This window comes from Planococcus citri, chromosome 1 (genome assembly GCF_950023065.1).
Source record: "Planococcus citri chromosome 1, ihPlaCitr1.1, whole genome shotgun sequence".
In the NCBI taxonomy this organism is placed as follows: domain Eukaryota; kingdom Metazoa; phylum Arthropoda; class Insecta; order Hemiptera; family Pseudococcidae; genus Planococcus; species Planococcus citri.
In genome coordinates, this window is record NC_088677.1 from 74,152,225 (window position 1) to 74,168,155 (window position 15,931).

The 15,931-nt window shown below is 32.4% G+C and overlaps 3 protein-coding genes across 7 annotated transcripts; 1 reads left to right on the forward strand and 2 right to left on the reverse strand.

The window, feature by feature from the left end:
* Positions 1-698: 698 nt before the first annotated feature.
* On the forward strand, positions 699-9,254 carry LOC135831972 (KICSTOR complex protein kaptin-like). Of its 4 annotated transcripts, none has more exons than XM_065344889.1 (10): positions 699-834; positions 959-1,162; positions 1,237-1,319; positions 1,414-1,593; positions 1,666-1,832; positions 1,909-2,093; positions 2,176-2,251; positions 2,600-2,735; positions 2,825-2,983; positions 3,058-3,574. In XM_065344889.1, exons 2-10 carry the CDS (start codon positions 961-963, stop codon positions 3,169-3,171), a joined length of 1,302 nt encoding a protein of 433 aa, XP_065200961.1. In that variant the 5' UTR covers positions 699-834; positions 959-960; the 3' UTR covers positions 3,172-3,574. The 4 variants fall into 4 exon arrangements, 3 of the variants coding, with proteins under 3 accessions (XP_065200961.1, XP_065200953.1, XP_065200975.1); XR_010556260.1 differs by lacking the exon at positions 699-834 and adding an exon at positions 8,864-9,254 and having other exon boundaries at positions 843-1,162; positions 3,058-3,324; XM_065344881.1 differs by lacking the exon at positions 699-834 and having other exon boundaries at positions 843-1,162.
* Positions 4,333-5,405, reverse strand: LOC135832039 (uncharacterized). Its single transcript, XM_065345010.1, has 4 exons — positions 5,269-5,405; positions 5,122-5,193; positions 4,831-5,052; positions 4,333-4,725 (listed from the first exon to the last, which is right to left on the reverse strand). The coding sequence occupies exons 1-4, from the start codon at positions 5,335-5,337 to the stop codon at positions 4,603-4,605; spliced, it is 486 nt and encodes a 161-aa protein (XP_065201082.1). The 5' UTR covers positions 5,338-5,405; the 3' UTR covers positions 4,333-4,602.
* Rlip (Ral interacting protein) lies at positions 9,104-15,337 on the reverse strand. Of its 2 annotated transcripts, none has more exons than XM_065344846.1 (13): positions 15,166-15,337; positions 14,779-14,882; positions 14,225-14,351; positions 13,939-14,147; positions 13,728-13,844; positions 13,508-13,652; positions 13,259-13,424; positions 13,051-13,181; positions 12,783-12,966; positions 11,189-11,444; positions 9,834-9,984; positions 9,668-9,749; positions 9,104-9,587 (listed from the first exon to the last, which is right to left on the reverse strand). In XM_065344846.1, the coding sequence occupies exons 2-13, from the start codon at positions 14,843-14,845 to the stop codon at positions 9,474-9,476; spliced, it is 1,749 nt and encodes a 582-aa protein (XP_065200918.1). In that variant the 5' UTR covers positions 14,846-14,882; positions 15,166-15,337; the 3' UTR covers positions 9,104-9,473. The 2 variants fall into 2 exon arrangements, with proteins under 2 accessions (XP_065200918.1, XP_065200908.1); XM_065344836.1 differs by having other exon boundaries at positions 15,091-15,336.
* Between the last annotated feature and the right edge of the window lie 594 nt (positions 15,338-15,931).

Here is a 15,931-nt window from a genome sequence, read left to right on the forward strand (position 1 = left end):
GATAATCAAATGAGGATTTTCAAATATATGTATATTTTTTCTAAAATCAGGTACCTAATGAGAAATTGTATAGTAATTTTCAAAATATTATTAGGCCTAGATATGCATCCGCCACTATTTCAATGTAGGTATGTACCTAGTGGGAGAAGATGAGAGGGGAGCCGTAGATAATCCCTTCATATGCTACACGTAGGCAACCGCTCGATCATATCGGCAACCAACAGTTCTGACCATTCCCAGTAAGTGCCCTGTGTAAGCGAATTCGCGTTTGAGGATCTCGAAAATAATTATACCGCTGGAAAGCTGATAAAATTTTCGCCATAGTGGTTTCAAAAAATTATGGGCTCCGCGAGATGGATTTTGTGAAAAAATAGCTCAATTCATCTCTGGCAATCTTTTTTTTCTCTGAAAACAAGGTGAATTTCTACGTTTTTGAGTGAGATTGCTTTCGAGGATCTCGAAACAGATTGCGTCGCTGGAAAGGACAAAATTTGCGTTATTATGGTACAAAAAAATTATGGGCTCTTCGAGATGAATTTTGAGAAAAGAAAAAGAAAAAACTCTAATTTCTGCAACTCTCCACTTAAAAATTTTTTATACCATTTTTTGCTATGCATTTTGTTTAAATTATTGTGGTTACTTCTGAGATACTTACTGTAGAATTTGTCATCCTATAATAATAAGCAATGAAATGTCTCAATTTTAAACCTATGAAAGTAAATTTTATTATAATAGAACTGAGTGAGCGACACCACCTCCCAAAATAACGCACTGAAAAGAAATACAATTAGTATGAGCGGTGTCCAGATGGAATCGTAACTTCGGTTATCAGTGGTAAACAACGTTATCAATATTTTGGTTTCATTTTCATCATTTTTAAAAATTTGAAAAAAGAATTATTGAATAACAGTTCGAATAGGTGAATGCATCAATTAATGATTTTTCAATGCATTTTTAGCGATGGATAATTTAATCGACAGTCATTACCTACAACTACCATCTCAAGGAAACATCTACTTATCTGCAAGACTCCAAAAAGCTGATGGATCGAATAGAATTATTGTGGGTTGTTTGAGAAGAAAAGTCTTCGTTGTAGAATACCGATGTAATGAAGAGTTTTTAGAACCTATTACGACAGAGGTTTACTTTGCTTACATATCCAGTACGTTATTTTATTATGTACTTTACAAATCTTACAATCAATGAGCTGTGTGCTTCAAGTATTTATGCTCGCAGATGGTGCAGAAATCACATCTATCGATGTATTCAATAGATCGAAAACTATGGACGATTTTGTCATTGGAATTGTCATCATGAGAGTACGGTTCATTTCGTTTTTCCTTGTGCTTTGAATCATCCATTGCACGATAATCAATTTTAATCAACGATGATGTCATGTTACTGTGTTTGTAGAATACTGAAACTGGCACCAGCGCTCATCTGAATTTATATTGTGAATATGATCTCGAACCCGATGTAGAACTTAGTTTAGAAACCATTGGACAGCATTGTGAAAGTCTAATGTTGGATTATATTCCTTATGGATTACATCATACTCAAATATCACCTCATCAAGTGAACGGATCTTACGAAGTAAACGCCCAGCCCAATTTTGAGATTTTTTTCTCACTGTGAGATAATTTTCATTATATCGAAAACTTTCAGAATCTTTGGTTGTTACCTGGAAGTGATAATAAAATCCATGCTTATCGAGGTCGTTACCATGATCGAAACTTTGTTGAAATATCTGTTGGCGATTTTTTTGTCGAATTCGAAGACGTCCCTGCAATTGTGATGTGTATCAAAGTTCTCTATTACAATAATTACCACCAGTTAGTATTTTCCAACCAGTTGGGTATTTTAAATTGAATTGATTATGAGAAATGATACATTTTAATTCTGTTGTAGTCGAATTTCTAGTCTTGGATGTGAAAATGGACAAGTACGTTGTGCAATAGTTGAGTGTAAAAGTAATCATATTTTGAGATCACTAAGCACGGAATATGAAAATCCCATCTCCAGTGTTCAGTTATTTACATTAAAAATGCCAGAGATTCCTGTCGATGATATCGAACAATATATTCAAAATGATGGTACTTTATTTATTGAGAATATCTGTGTGATTCGGTCATTTTCGTTCATTAATTGAAAATTAACTTATCGGTTTGTTTTCAGATTTAACATTCTTAGAAAAGAACCCCGAAGTTAATTTACTCGTTACGAACACACTGTTTCATTCTGAAGTTTTCATGTAAATATTTCTTGTATTGAATTATGGATATATGTATTGTAGTAGTTCTACTTATGGTAGAGAACTGGAGATCAGTTTGTTACATAAATTCCAAAAGGAATGTTTACTGTTGAAAAAGTTATTCATTACGCAATAAAAATTAAAATCAATTGATTGATGAGGGAGGGAGAGGGCTAATGATTTATATAATATTTATTTTTTAAATGAATGTTTATTTCGGGAATACAAATTTGAAATAAAAATTCAAAAATGATTAACCCTCAAAAATGTATTTACGATTGAATGCTTATTCGGTGAAAACTTTGTTCTTCTCCTTCATGATTTTTTCTTGAATTTCGTTTTTTCCAGGGATGTACTGAAGTATGATTTTAAAAATCGACACTGCCTCCATGAAAGCACTCTTTATGATGCTTGCTTGTGCTCGGTTATAGCGGATGTAGATTTTGACGGCAATAAAGAAATAATTTTAGGAACTTACGGCGAGGTACCTAATTACCTATACTTAAGTGCTTCGTTCAAAATCAGTCGTGTGATATTCATGCTGAATTTTTTTTAATATTTAATTTTTTTCAGGAATTATTGTTATTTAAATACGTCGATAATGAAACGTGGAAAATGATTGGGCAAAAGAGTATCCCGAATCCTGTCCATAAATTATACTACGTTGACTTGACGGAAGATGGTGTTAGCGAGCTGATAACAGTAACTGCCAAAGGCCTCCACGTTTACCAGGTAGAGAGCGTTACATTTCTATTTTCATTACAATTTGAATTTTCCATACACGAAAATCCTTTTCGTAACCAAAGCTTAAATCGTTTCAGCATAAATTGAAAGACGTTCACAAATTGATCAGCTCTAGAATTGAGAAGTTGGATAAAGAACGGTTGGAGGAATTAATTCTGAAAGAAAACTGGTCATGAAGTATAAGAAGTTGTAAACTGAATCAAGCATGCCTGTCAAAGACATTTGTTTCGGAATGAAATCTGAACTTCCATTTTCATCATAAAAAAAATTTACGACTAGAAAAATACGCGGCTCGATTTTTGATTTTATGCCCCGTTAAAAGTACATACGTAAGTACCTACCTACCTACCTACCTACCAATTTGATGTGGATTTCCCTTCAAAAACAAAGAATCCTTTGCATCGGTTTTAGAGATCGAAGGAAGGGAGTGTCAAATTTCAAAACCGTTCAATTGATTTAATTGACGCAAAAGCATTATTTACCTAGGGGGAGAAGATAGGATTGTTCTGTAGTTTTAATGTGATCAAAATTGTCTATCTTTTCTACTGTTTTTTAAATAAATGAGCGCTTTGTTTTGTTGATGACTTTTTCATCTGAAACTTGTGTACTTACCATTCAATTTCGTAAAAAAAAAAAAAAAAAAAAAAATGAAGAATGATGGAAAAATTACTATTTTGAATTCTGACTGAGGTGACATGACAAGGGAATTTTTACAACCCGTCAAAACCGAACGAGTTAAAATTCGATTGAAATGGTAGCTATAATTTTCATGTTCTCTCGAATTTTTTAATTTTTATTCAATTTTGTTATTTTGACGTTTCATTAATTTTTTATCAAATTTTTGGCATTTCAGGTAATTTTTAACAATTTTCTGACATACGATTTCGTTTACATTTATGGCGATATTTGTTTTATATTCATTTTCATCACGCCTGTTTCATAAACTTTTCATCTTCAGTAAAGTTTTAGTGTTTTGTAAACATTTTTTTTGGTATTTCATCTTTTTTAAAAAGTGTTCTTGTAGATTGGGCAAAAATGAAAAAATTGAATATTAAAAAAATAATAATTTCATTCATTTGTGGGCAGTTGGAATTTATTAAATTTGTTGCGTATATTTTCAACAAAATTCATTTTCAGTTGTTGATACAAAATTTTTAAATTTTCAATATCTACATTTGTAATTTGATTATTTGCATACATGTACATATGTTCAAGAAATTGTACCTCTTGGAGTAATATTAAATTTTGAAAATTACGTACATTCGTATGCGTAATACCTAAAAATACGAAATTAAAAATGAATCGGAACAAAATATGAAAATAATAACGCGTAAAAATCACAACTAAAACTTTATGGAACAAAGTAACGATGAAAAAACATCACTTAAACGTTAAAAAAACCCTCCTTGTCCTTATTTATCATCATATTGAATAATTATTGTAAAAAATTCGCGGAATCACAGAACGTATCAGGTATTATAATTTAGCTCTAAGCTCATTCGAACAGAAGATGCACCGTATTCTCAAACTTCGCCGATACGACGAATTATTGCTCTTCATTTAGAAACATTTCGAGTTCGACCACAAAAATGGTGATTGGTAACTCATTAATCTTCGCTAGGTTTGAATAATTCATCGGTATTGATTATTTCGACTTTCTCGTACGATGAAACAGTAGCACTCGACATACCGCTAGCACTAGCTTCCTGAGCCAATTCCGGTGAAATTTTCTGTAACGAAAATGACGATTGTTTTCAATTAGAGAGCGACGTTCTACGTAGGTACATTTTAAAACATACTGAAAGGTGTAACGATTTATGTTCGTTCGTACTTACAGAAATAATGGGCTTGAATAAACTTTTCAACGTCATTTCTGACCTATCTGGGTAATCTTGTTCGGCTTCGAGCAGCTGTGTCTCTAATGAGTTCATATCACGATGTACTCGACTAATGAACATCTCCATACCGTCGACTCTGTAAGCTAATTCGCTCACGTCGCTTTTCAATTTCATGATATTCTTGTACGCCGATTCTATTTCACTTCGTTCCGATGAAATCTGCGAATTAAAACTGTACAGTCTTGAAATCTGAGTGTTTTACTTGGGGGAATGAGGGTCTCGGGTTACCATTTCTAGTGTTCCCTTGTATTCTTCGAATCGCATCAGCATGTTCTCTATGGTTTCTTCTATCGATTTAACCTGTAATTTGAATCAAGTGTGAGTTTAGAATGGTTAACTAGTTATGTTTAATACGAAGAAAAACACCAATCTTACCTCCGATTGTGTATCAGTTTTTAGGTATTTCGAGTAATCGTCGACAGCTAATTCGGTTGCTTCGATCATGACGTGCAATTTAATCGATTTTAAATCTTGATCCTTTCAATGGTGATTTATAAAATTATGGGAAAACTGAGAAAACTCGTGAAAATTTTAGTTTTTCACTTTGATAAGACCATATCAAACACAAACACCTGCCTACAGTGCCTACACTTCCTCTTTGATGAACCCAGTGTTGCCAAGTCAAACAAATTTTTATGCTAGATGAAGCTGAAAAATATGCTAAATAATGCTAAAACGAGGAAAAAAAATAAAAATATGCTAAATTCAATTTTTCTCGATTTTGAATTTTTGAAGCGATCTTTACCAGTCTTTATTCAAATGTCGAAGATTTGGAAAAAAATGACGTCATTTTTTTATTGATTTTTTTGAGCATTTCAAATATGCTAAATGTGCCGATCTTGCAAAAAAACTATGCCAAAAGGTATTCCAATTTTTTTTTGTTGATAATATTTGATACATCAGTCACCATTTTCAACAAGTTTAATTCACCATAGTCAAATAATTGGTGAAATTCATGAAATAGTGATATTTTTCATGAGATTAGATCATCAGATTGCTTTTTCAGCTCATAAAACACCAATTTTAGGGTTCCTCCACCAAGGGGAGCCCTATTTCAGTTTTCCATCTCCATTTGATGAAATTTTGTGAAAATTTAAAGTTTCAAAAATCTGCTGGAGGCTTCAGGAATTTTCAAAAAGTCGCTGGAGGATCCAAAACAACTTGAAATTCACCTGCAGTACTTCGTAGCGTATTGAAATTAGTTTTTAGAATAAATTTTAGCTTTACAACTCCAATTTGATGGAATTTTGTTGGAATTTCGAGTTTCAAAAATCTGCTGGAGGCTCCAGAACTGCTCAAAACGGGTTGAAACTGTTTCCAATCGATTTGGTATGTCGAAAATAGGGTATATCTTAAATTTCAGCTTTCTTGGTCAATTTGGTAAAATTTTAATTTTTTTCCTCATTTTTGGCCTAAATTCGATTTTCAAAAATTCACCAAAAATCGAAAAACCCACTTTAGCACTTGAAATTTTGACAGGTGATAAATTTTTTCATGATCTTTCGACCTACCTTTGTAAAGTTTGAAAAAGTTCGTGCAAGTCCTATGTTAAAACGCAAAATCTGCGATTGCGGCTGACCTGTCAATCAAAATGGCCGCTATTTTGTAAGTAAGGCCAACTTTTTTTTGTGGCAAGTTTGCTTTAAAATGTTCCTTAGGATGTCCCCTTTAAGAAAAAAGTTGTCCCGGATGATTGCCGGGGGGGGGGGGGGTGCAATTACTCTTATTGTCATATGCCGGACTATAAGTAAAATTCGCTATCATAGAACAAAAGTAAACAAAAGTTGATTTGAAGTTTTTCTTTTACTGGTATCATAAAACAAATGTAAGCTTTCTATATCATGCTATGTTGCGTTGAAAAATATGTCACTGTTCGACGCTGCTGTGTACGGTAGTACGAATTATACATATCTGAATAAGCAATGAGATAGGTACCTATTTGAATGTGAGCATTTGCAAAAACGCAATTTTTTCAGAATCACCAATAAGTTGTTATATCAGGGTGTCTACCAGGTAGTGAAAGTAGTGAAAGTAGTGAAAAGGTAGTGATTTTGAAAGTCGGTAGTGAAAGTAGTGAAAAAGTAGTGATTTTCAGCCATTTTGCTTAAAAGGTAGTGAAAAATGAAAAAAAAGTGGAAAATATGATTTTCCACACAAGAAAAATTGTCTTAAAAATGGTTCATTTGTTGACTTTTTTAGAACTTGAATTACGTATTTTTGAAAAATTTCCCGTCGCTTCGGTCGGGCTATTTGCTCTTCTTTTTCAGTATAAAAAACTTATTGTTCATACATCATTTATTCAAGAAATGTTCGAAGTTTCAATCAGAAAAATGCTCCCTTACCTCCATAAAAACAACTGTTTTTTTCCTTCTTGAAACATGAATTTTGGAAAGTGTTCTTGGCCTCGCATCATTCGGGCTCGTTTGCTTTTTTTCAAGTTCTATTTATTTACTTTTTAAAAAAAATAATCATTCAAGTTTTAAAATTTTGAAGCAAAAATAATGAACTTCTTCATTCATCGCCCTAGAAAGCAACGTTTTTATACCCCTCGAAGTACTAATTTTCGATATTTTTTTCGAAAAATTGGTAGGTATATTTTTTCCAAATGTTGTTCAAATTTTAAAATTTTTTATTTTGAAAAAGTTCTTTATTCGCCCAATTTCATTACTGTAACAAGAACCTTAAAGATGAGAATAAAATGAAAACCTGAAATGACAAAATTGTATTCTCGACATCCCTTTGCTTGAAAAAAATTTTGGGATGTCTGACGACATTGGAGAAGCAAAAAATTTTAATGTGAAATTTCGCCTCGTCCACCCTTTCCTCCTCTTGAAAAAATCTCAAGTGTTCAAAAAATGTCGTGCTAAAGTCCTGCTTTTTTATTTTGAAATTTTATTGGACAAATCAGCCTGAAAAATCACTGCAAAAAATTAAAAAAAACTTCATCTTTCATATTTGAAAGAATTTTATTCTCGAAATATGTAGTTGATTTGTCAATTTTTCGAGTTCGCTCAGTTTGTATGTATTTTTAACATGTAACGTGAGAAATTGTAATAATTTAAAAAAATCGTTGCAATGGTTATAAAATCGTTGCAAAGTTCAAACCAAAAAAATGAAAAATCGTTCTTGTCGGGGGGGGGGGGGGGTAAAAATATTTTGGGAGACAGCAATTTTTTTTCTGAAAGGTAGTGAAAAGGTAGTGATTTTCGGCCAAAAAATTCCGGTAGACACCTTGTACATATATCGAATTGGATGATTGGTTGAGAACATGGAGTAATTTATTGACCGGTGTGGTGGGCATGAGAGACCTTCCATTCTGGCTACAGCAGTTTCCAAAAGTTCTTTTTCTTGTAATAAATAAAAGTGGTAAGTTTTTAAATTGAAAAAATATTCTATACCACAGACGTTCTAAGTAGGTGCACAAAAATACCTATAACAGATGCTAAAATTGAAACTTACAGGCAATGGTATTTTATCCAAAGAAGAACTGAAAACATTTTTTGCCTCCATAATAGGCTATCATGATATGAATGAAGAAGATTTAAATGAAATATATAAAACTTTGACCGCTGTACATATTTGAAAATATTTTCTCATTTATTCGAAATTAAGTTTGTTACTGAACTATGAAACACAAAAATTTGACATTTTTTTTTTTTATTAAAATGATGGAGGACTTTTGCCTCTAAAGGTTCAATATCGTACACGTAAACTTTAGACTTTTTTTTTATTTCTGAAGATAAAAGATCGATGTTTTGGAAGCAGTTTCTCTTGTTTATTACGCCGAATGGGAGTTGTTATACCCAATAGCTTTGAATTTAATACCATAATACCACTCAATATTTTAAAAATGATGTATTAAAAAAAAATTGACTAATGATTTTTTTTTTTGAGGGTTAGTATTTCATAGAAATATGTATGTACATCGATAATGGGTATCAAATGACTCGTAATATTATGCTGATTACAGAATGGCGATTTTCCACTGAAGTTTCATGTACACGAATTGTGTTTCGCCAATTGGTTATTTTGTAAGAATCTAAATAATGGTCCAGGTCAATGGTTATTTGGAAAATGTGGAGCTCGTCCAGATACGTTTTCAATCGACTATTCTGCCTTATGTGCACCACCAGAAGAACGCGAACCATACGTGCCGGATAAGAAAAGCAATAGACATTCGATAATTGTTTGAAAAAAAATTATCTCAAAATTTTATACAAAAACATTATTTATTCAAAATACGTCTACAAGAGTTGTATGATACAAGTTCATTCAAAAATTCATCGATAACATAAAAATGATAGAGGAATGTAATGTACCTAATTAATTTTTATTAATAAAAGACATTTTCGATTTGTAAATTCGCGCCGTAACGATAGTAACATATGTTGTCCCTTCAACGCCGCAATTATCTTATGTCAAATACATAGTAAGCAACTCAAATGGATTGACGTAAGCTTGTCGATAAAAGTGTTGTACTTAGGCTAATACATTTTCACATTGTCTGCATAATTAAAATTGACGAAGTGAAATTTATGCTGAGTATCTTTGTCCAGTTCATCATCTAAATGGACGCATTTTCAATGTAAATTTGCTTGTTTATATTTATACTGAGCCATAGCAATCTGAACTTTCAAGTCGACAATTGATTCTCGTTCTTCCATTATAGTATGGATCAAAATTTTTTGCTGTATCTGAAAGTAAAAAAGGAGCGATTTAGTTTCAGAAATCATCTGCCTTAAACCACGCAATGGGTAATTCCGAGCATCCCTACTTGCAGTCTGTTGTACTCGCTTATAGCTTCTCGATTATTCTCATCTTTGATCAATTCGTCGGGCAGATTTGATAAATATTCACTGCAAGAGGAATAGTAAAGCACAAATGAATGGATGTTTTATGATGGATATAGAAAACGTGAAGTAAACATAGAATAATATTACTTGACACTGGTATCAAGTTTGGCTGCACTTAATTCAGCTTTCAATTGATTTATTTTCAAGCGTTCGATTTTTATTTCTTCTTGCATAGCTTCCATTAGACTTATCAATTCTTCACTTTCAAATTCCAATGCTTTTGTTTCATCGTCGCTATCTAAATTATTAACGATTTCAAATAGCTGGTAAGTTTACTAAATTAGTGACCTGCTCTGACAAAATCGACCATTTCGACGGAAAAAAGTGTCCAAAATAATGACGTTTAAAATGAATTTTAGGGGTTGAAAGATCAGATTTTTGAGAAAAGTGCATTTTTTGAAATTATGTCGAAATGGTCGATTTTGTCAGAGCGGGTCACTATGACGAAATTATACGAGAAATAAATAGGTAGGTATAGAATGAACTTAAAAAAATATAAACATCTGACATACTTCTCATAATGAAAAATTGATAAGATTTTCTGCAAAGCAGGAATCTACTTTTAGGGTGAAAAACACTTGTGATTGGTGACTTTGTATTCTTCAACCCGGGCAGAACCTATTCATTATTTTTTTCCCCTACCGAATACTTTACCTCAGGGCTTAAAACCATTTGGATTTTATTGGTTGTTGTGGTAGGTGGTTTTTAAAGGAGTCAAAAATATTGGTTTTTGGTTATGGTTTCTGAATTGGTTTTTCAATCACAGCTTTTCTGGTTCTGGTTTTGAAATGGTTTCGATTTTTTTTTTTAATATGGTGTGGATGTGGTTTTGGTTTTGTAATAATACTTTTTTTTGAGGTAGTAGATGGTTTTTGCTATGAAAAACCATTTCAAATTTTCAAATAGTTTTCTTGGTTGTGGTGGTTTTGATATCGAAAAAATTTTTGAATTTTCAAATAAATTTACCAAAAAACAAGTTAAAGTACGAGTATTGTCTGATTTGAGACCAAAAAACAGGAAATTTTCATCATTGGCCTGGAAAAATTGAAAAAAATTGCAGAAACCAAAAACAACCATTTCATGAATTGGTTGTTATTGGTTATGGTTACATTTGAAAATTGAAATGGTTCTTGTGGTTGTGGTTTTCTCCAAAGAACACAACTATTTGGTGATTTTGGTTTTTTCAATCCAATTTTTTTTCCAACATATTGGTTTTTTGTTGTTGTTTTTGAAATGTACAGAAAGAAATTGAAATGGTTGTTGCAGTGGTTAAAACCAATTGAAAAACGATGGTTGTTGTGGTGGTTTTTTTTGGTTTTGGTGGTTTTAAGCTCTGCTTTACCTGCTATCACAATTTTAGGAAAATTTGCAATAAATTTCTAATTATTAATTTATTATTAATTTATTTTTCTAGCAATGCATGTTCATTAATGAACTCGTACCTTCACTAGGAGGATGATTTAAATTTTCTTGACTAGATTCGTAGTTTATTTGCTTATCTAAAGATTCATCTACACTGGGAGTTGTGTCAGCTCTTGTATTCTCATTGAGTTTTTCCGTTACCAAACTAACACTCCCATCTGAAGCATTGGCAGTCGTTTCACCTTCCTCATCTTTATCCGTTTCTTGCAAAGAAGATGTAGATTCTTGTGCTTTCAGTTTTTGTTGTATTTCTTTTTCCAACGATTTCAGTTTACGCTGTAAAAAATACCGAAAATTACAATCAAAACAATATCTAATAATACAGGGTGTCTAACACTCCTATTTATCCTACATAAGTCCTTTTTTTTGCCTATGACACCTTTTTGTCCTTGTAGTGTCCTTTTTTCAACAATTTTATCCAAATGTCCTTTTTTTTTCAAAATGACTTTTTCAAATTTTAAATCTTTTCCCCTTTTTTCCGGAATTTTGAACTTGTGAAAAAGGGCTCATTTGTCAACTTTTTTTGAACTTGAATCACACATTTTTATGAGCTTCTGCCCTCGCTTCGCTCAGGCTATTTGCTCTTCTTTTTCCGAATAAATGACTTATTGTTCAAATTCCATGAAATGTTCAAAGTTTAAATCAGAAAAATAAACTCCTCCTTCCTTACGGATTTTTTTTACTTCTCAGCAAAACATGTAATTTTGAAATCAAAACTTTTAGCCTTGCTTCACTTGGGTTTGTTTGCTTTTCTTTTTCAAGTTTGAATTTTTTTTTGAATTAGAGTGTTGAATCATCATTTAATTTTCAAGATTTTGTTGCAAAATATAGGTAGCTTATTACACAAAAAAACATCGTTTTCATACCTCTCAAAATACTGAATTTCTGAAGTTTTTGCCCTCGCTTCGCTCGGGCTCATTAGCTTTTCTTTTTCCAGTTTTAAAATTTTCAACAAAAAAAATCATAATTGAAATTTTAAAATTTTGAAGCAAAACACGAATAATTCATCACACATACAAACATCGTTTTTGTATCTCTAAAACTCGAAATTATGATTTTAGAGGGCTTTTGCCCTCGCTTTGCTCCGGTCCGTTAGCTTTTCTTTTTCTGATTTTAAATTTTCAAAAAAAAATAATTATTCGAATATCAAATTTCAAAATTTTGAAGCAACATAATATAAGTACTTAGTAACTCATCACACAAGATAACATAATTTTTTTATATCTCCCAAAGTACCTTCTAATTTTTGAGAGCTTTCGCCCTTGCTTCGCCATGGCCAGTTTGTTTCTCTTTTCCTTAATTAATAATAAATTCCGAACTTGAAGGAGAAATCTCGCCCACTCCCTCCCCCTCTTGAAAAAACTTAAGTGTTCAAAAACTGTCCTGTTAAAAGTCCTGCCAAAATTCCTTTGGCTAAAAACTTGAATGAAAATTTTGAACCTCACACCTTGAAAAAAATCTTGGACACCCCCCCCCCCCTACACCTCAAAAAAATCCATAAGTGCTCGAAAAATTACCTGCTGAAAGTCCTACTAAAAGTCCTTTTTTTTTCATTTTGAAATTTTGTTAGACACCCTGTAATACGTAAATTAAGATTTCCAATTATAAACCAACCTTTAGCTGAGTGATATTTCTTTGTACGCCCCATAATTGGTCTTCTTTTTCTTTACTTATAAATCCCGCATTCATTTCAAAATGAATTTGCCCTAGCAGCGATTCTTGCTTAGTTAATTCGCATGTTACAGCTTCTAAAGTAATAGGCATGTTTGGACTAACACAACGCATGGGTGGTACATAGCTGAAAAAATAATAGGTACTTAGTGGTTATTCACTAAACGCATATAAATACATTATCAAGAATTGAGTATAAACAAAATAATACCGAGTAAGCACAGTATCTGGAAACAATTCATCAACCCATGCCAAAAAACTATTAAATAGACGTGGACTCATGTCGAGTAACGGACAAAATATAGCGCCCAATAGAGAAGCATTCATCTTATTGACTTTCTCCTGTTGAAATTTTCATTAGTTTCTTTAGAAATGTACATCTCATATGACGAATATAAATATGAACTCGAGAAACTTACGTTGGAGCAGATATTTTTAAAATGAATGAATAACCATTTTATTAAAGCTCTATTATATCCCGGTAACTGCTCAACAAACGATTTTAGCCCTTCTGCGTCTTTCGTAAGCGTGACGTCTTCAAATTTCGGTAGCATTTCTTTGGTTAGAATAGGTTCAGGTAATGATCTATACAATCAGGAAACGTTCGATTACATATACGTACTTTTTGTCAACTACCCACTTAAAAATATTGAAAATTCTAATCGAACCTTAAAAATTGTTTTAATAAGCTTGTTGCAATAGTCAAATCGAAATCACTTTCATAGACAGTTTTCCTCTTGTTATATAAACCGTAGACATATTGGACCCTTGATTTTACTCCCGATACCTTATAAACTCCTTCTGCCAACAATCCTAAGAATTCATACATTTTAGCATCGCATAATTAATCCGTTTAATGCAATACTGCGCCGAAATTTATATTTTTACCATGTTCCTGCACGTAATCGATGCAATTTCTTATTACCAATGGTATTTCAACTCCGTCATGACAAGGATCTCGTTGTACAGCGGCACCCAACGGACAGCCAAATATGGGTAACTCTTCTACAAAAAATCGAACATTTAGTTAGTATGATTATTGATTACTAATTAGAAAAATACTATCCATTAATAAAAGCATAGGTAGGTAACAAATTACCACTAATGTCTACACTGTGGTCGCCTTTTGGTTTCTTTTTATCCTTCAATTTTATCTTAAGCTTATCTTTGTCTTTTTTCTTATCCTTATCCTTGTCACTATCCTTTTTCTTTTCAGATTCTTTATTCTCTTTTTCTCTAGATTTTTCTCGTTTTTCTTTCTTCGAAGAAAACTTGAAAGATTTCGTTTTTCTGGCTTTACCTGGTGATCTACAGAATGAAAATACAAACGAGGACGAATAAATTTTAGTTTCAGAAAGATGAGCTCAACTGAATGCATTACATACTTTGTATCAACTTCTTCTTCCGGTGAACTTTCTCCTTCGAGAGTGGCATATCCTTTATCTTTCTTATCTTTTCGCTTACCGATCAGCAGGTCTTTCTTGCTAAGTTTTTCGTGATTTTCATCGCTATCTGTAAAATAAATTCACATTTTTACTATTGAAACGCGCCAGTATTACAAAAAACACTGGTGAAATTCGAACCTTGCTTGTTCAAACACACAGTAAACATATTGTAACGACAATAAAAACACTAATAATCATTTTATGCACCTGTTCGGTTTCATTTTTAAAAAATATATGGTGATAGATGGGTTGCGAGCAAACTCGCTCACTGTGTACAATGCTTGTTTTCTTTCATAAACAATCAAGCATGAAATGATGGTTTGGAAATGGTTTTTATAGCATTAAAAGTGAACAAGAAGTACGATATTGTGGCAAGTGGCAAGTACAGTTTTTTTTTCGCCTCAAAAACTCGGAAATCTTTCTACCACATCACTTCGCAGCGATAATTTTCAAGTTGATGAATAAAAAGCGCATGATTTACAATTGAAACTTACAATCACTGTCGTTAGATTTTTTATTACTGTCTGCTGAATACATCACGATGAAGTCAATATGTTCCATAACACATTGCAGACTCAATGCATAAAGTATTTCATAGCTGAAACATAGAATAAAACTCCATTTTAAGACATTCGAGAATTACCGTTCATACTATCCTATGGTGTAAGTATAAGGAACAAGGATGTGAGTTTATAAAGTTTTAATCGAGAAATGCGAAAATCATTATGATCCAGTCAACGTAAGTCGTACATTTTATCTTGGGACCAATTGAAAGTTGGAATTTACGAAAAATTTATAAAAATAACCTGATGAAAAAATTTGCAGATGTACGGTTTTTGAAGCATGTCTTCAGACAAAAACTATGTATATAATTCAATTACTTTAAATTATTTGTTAATACACAAAACACCGAACACAAATTACATAAAATTATTTTATTTTAAACACTCAACTTCAATCAATTTTCTCAGCGTAGATAACAATAATTACGGATTACTGATAACTGAAACGAACGGTTCAGTCAGACCAGTCGATTCACTTCAGTACAATCGTTCGTTTTCTTCTGTATAACTCTGTGTTCGTTAGGGCACTGGCACTACAGGGTGCCCCGGGGTGCCCAGAAATATCGAGTACCCCTAAGAAAGTTTTTCATTAAAAATATAGGTTGGCAACGTGAAATAGAAGCATATGATTGGTGGAATGTTATCTCTCCAGTCCAACAACCAATCATGTGCTATCATTATTATTATTCACTGTGACCAACCAACGTATTTTAGTAGAAAACTTTTTTAGGGGTACTCGATATTTCTGGGCACCCTGTAGGTAGGCCTTACATCTCTACTCAGTATCTCTACCTTGCAAGTTGCAGGGGTGTAGACTTATTTGCGATTTTTCTAGCTCAACCTCAAAGTCGTCAATAAATTGGTTTTGGTCGAGAATTTTTTCCCTCAATTTCGGATTTAATAAATTTAAACTTTAAAGAACTTTAAATTCAACATGAGTGTCTCATATCTGTCAGATCTGTCTATTTCCAGGGTGTCTACCAGGTAGTGAAAGTAGTGAAAGTAGTGAAAAAGTAGTGATTTTCAGCAATTTTGCTTAAAAGGTAGTGAAAAATGAAAAAAAAGTGGAAAATCCGATTTTCCA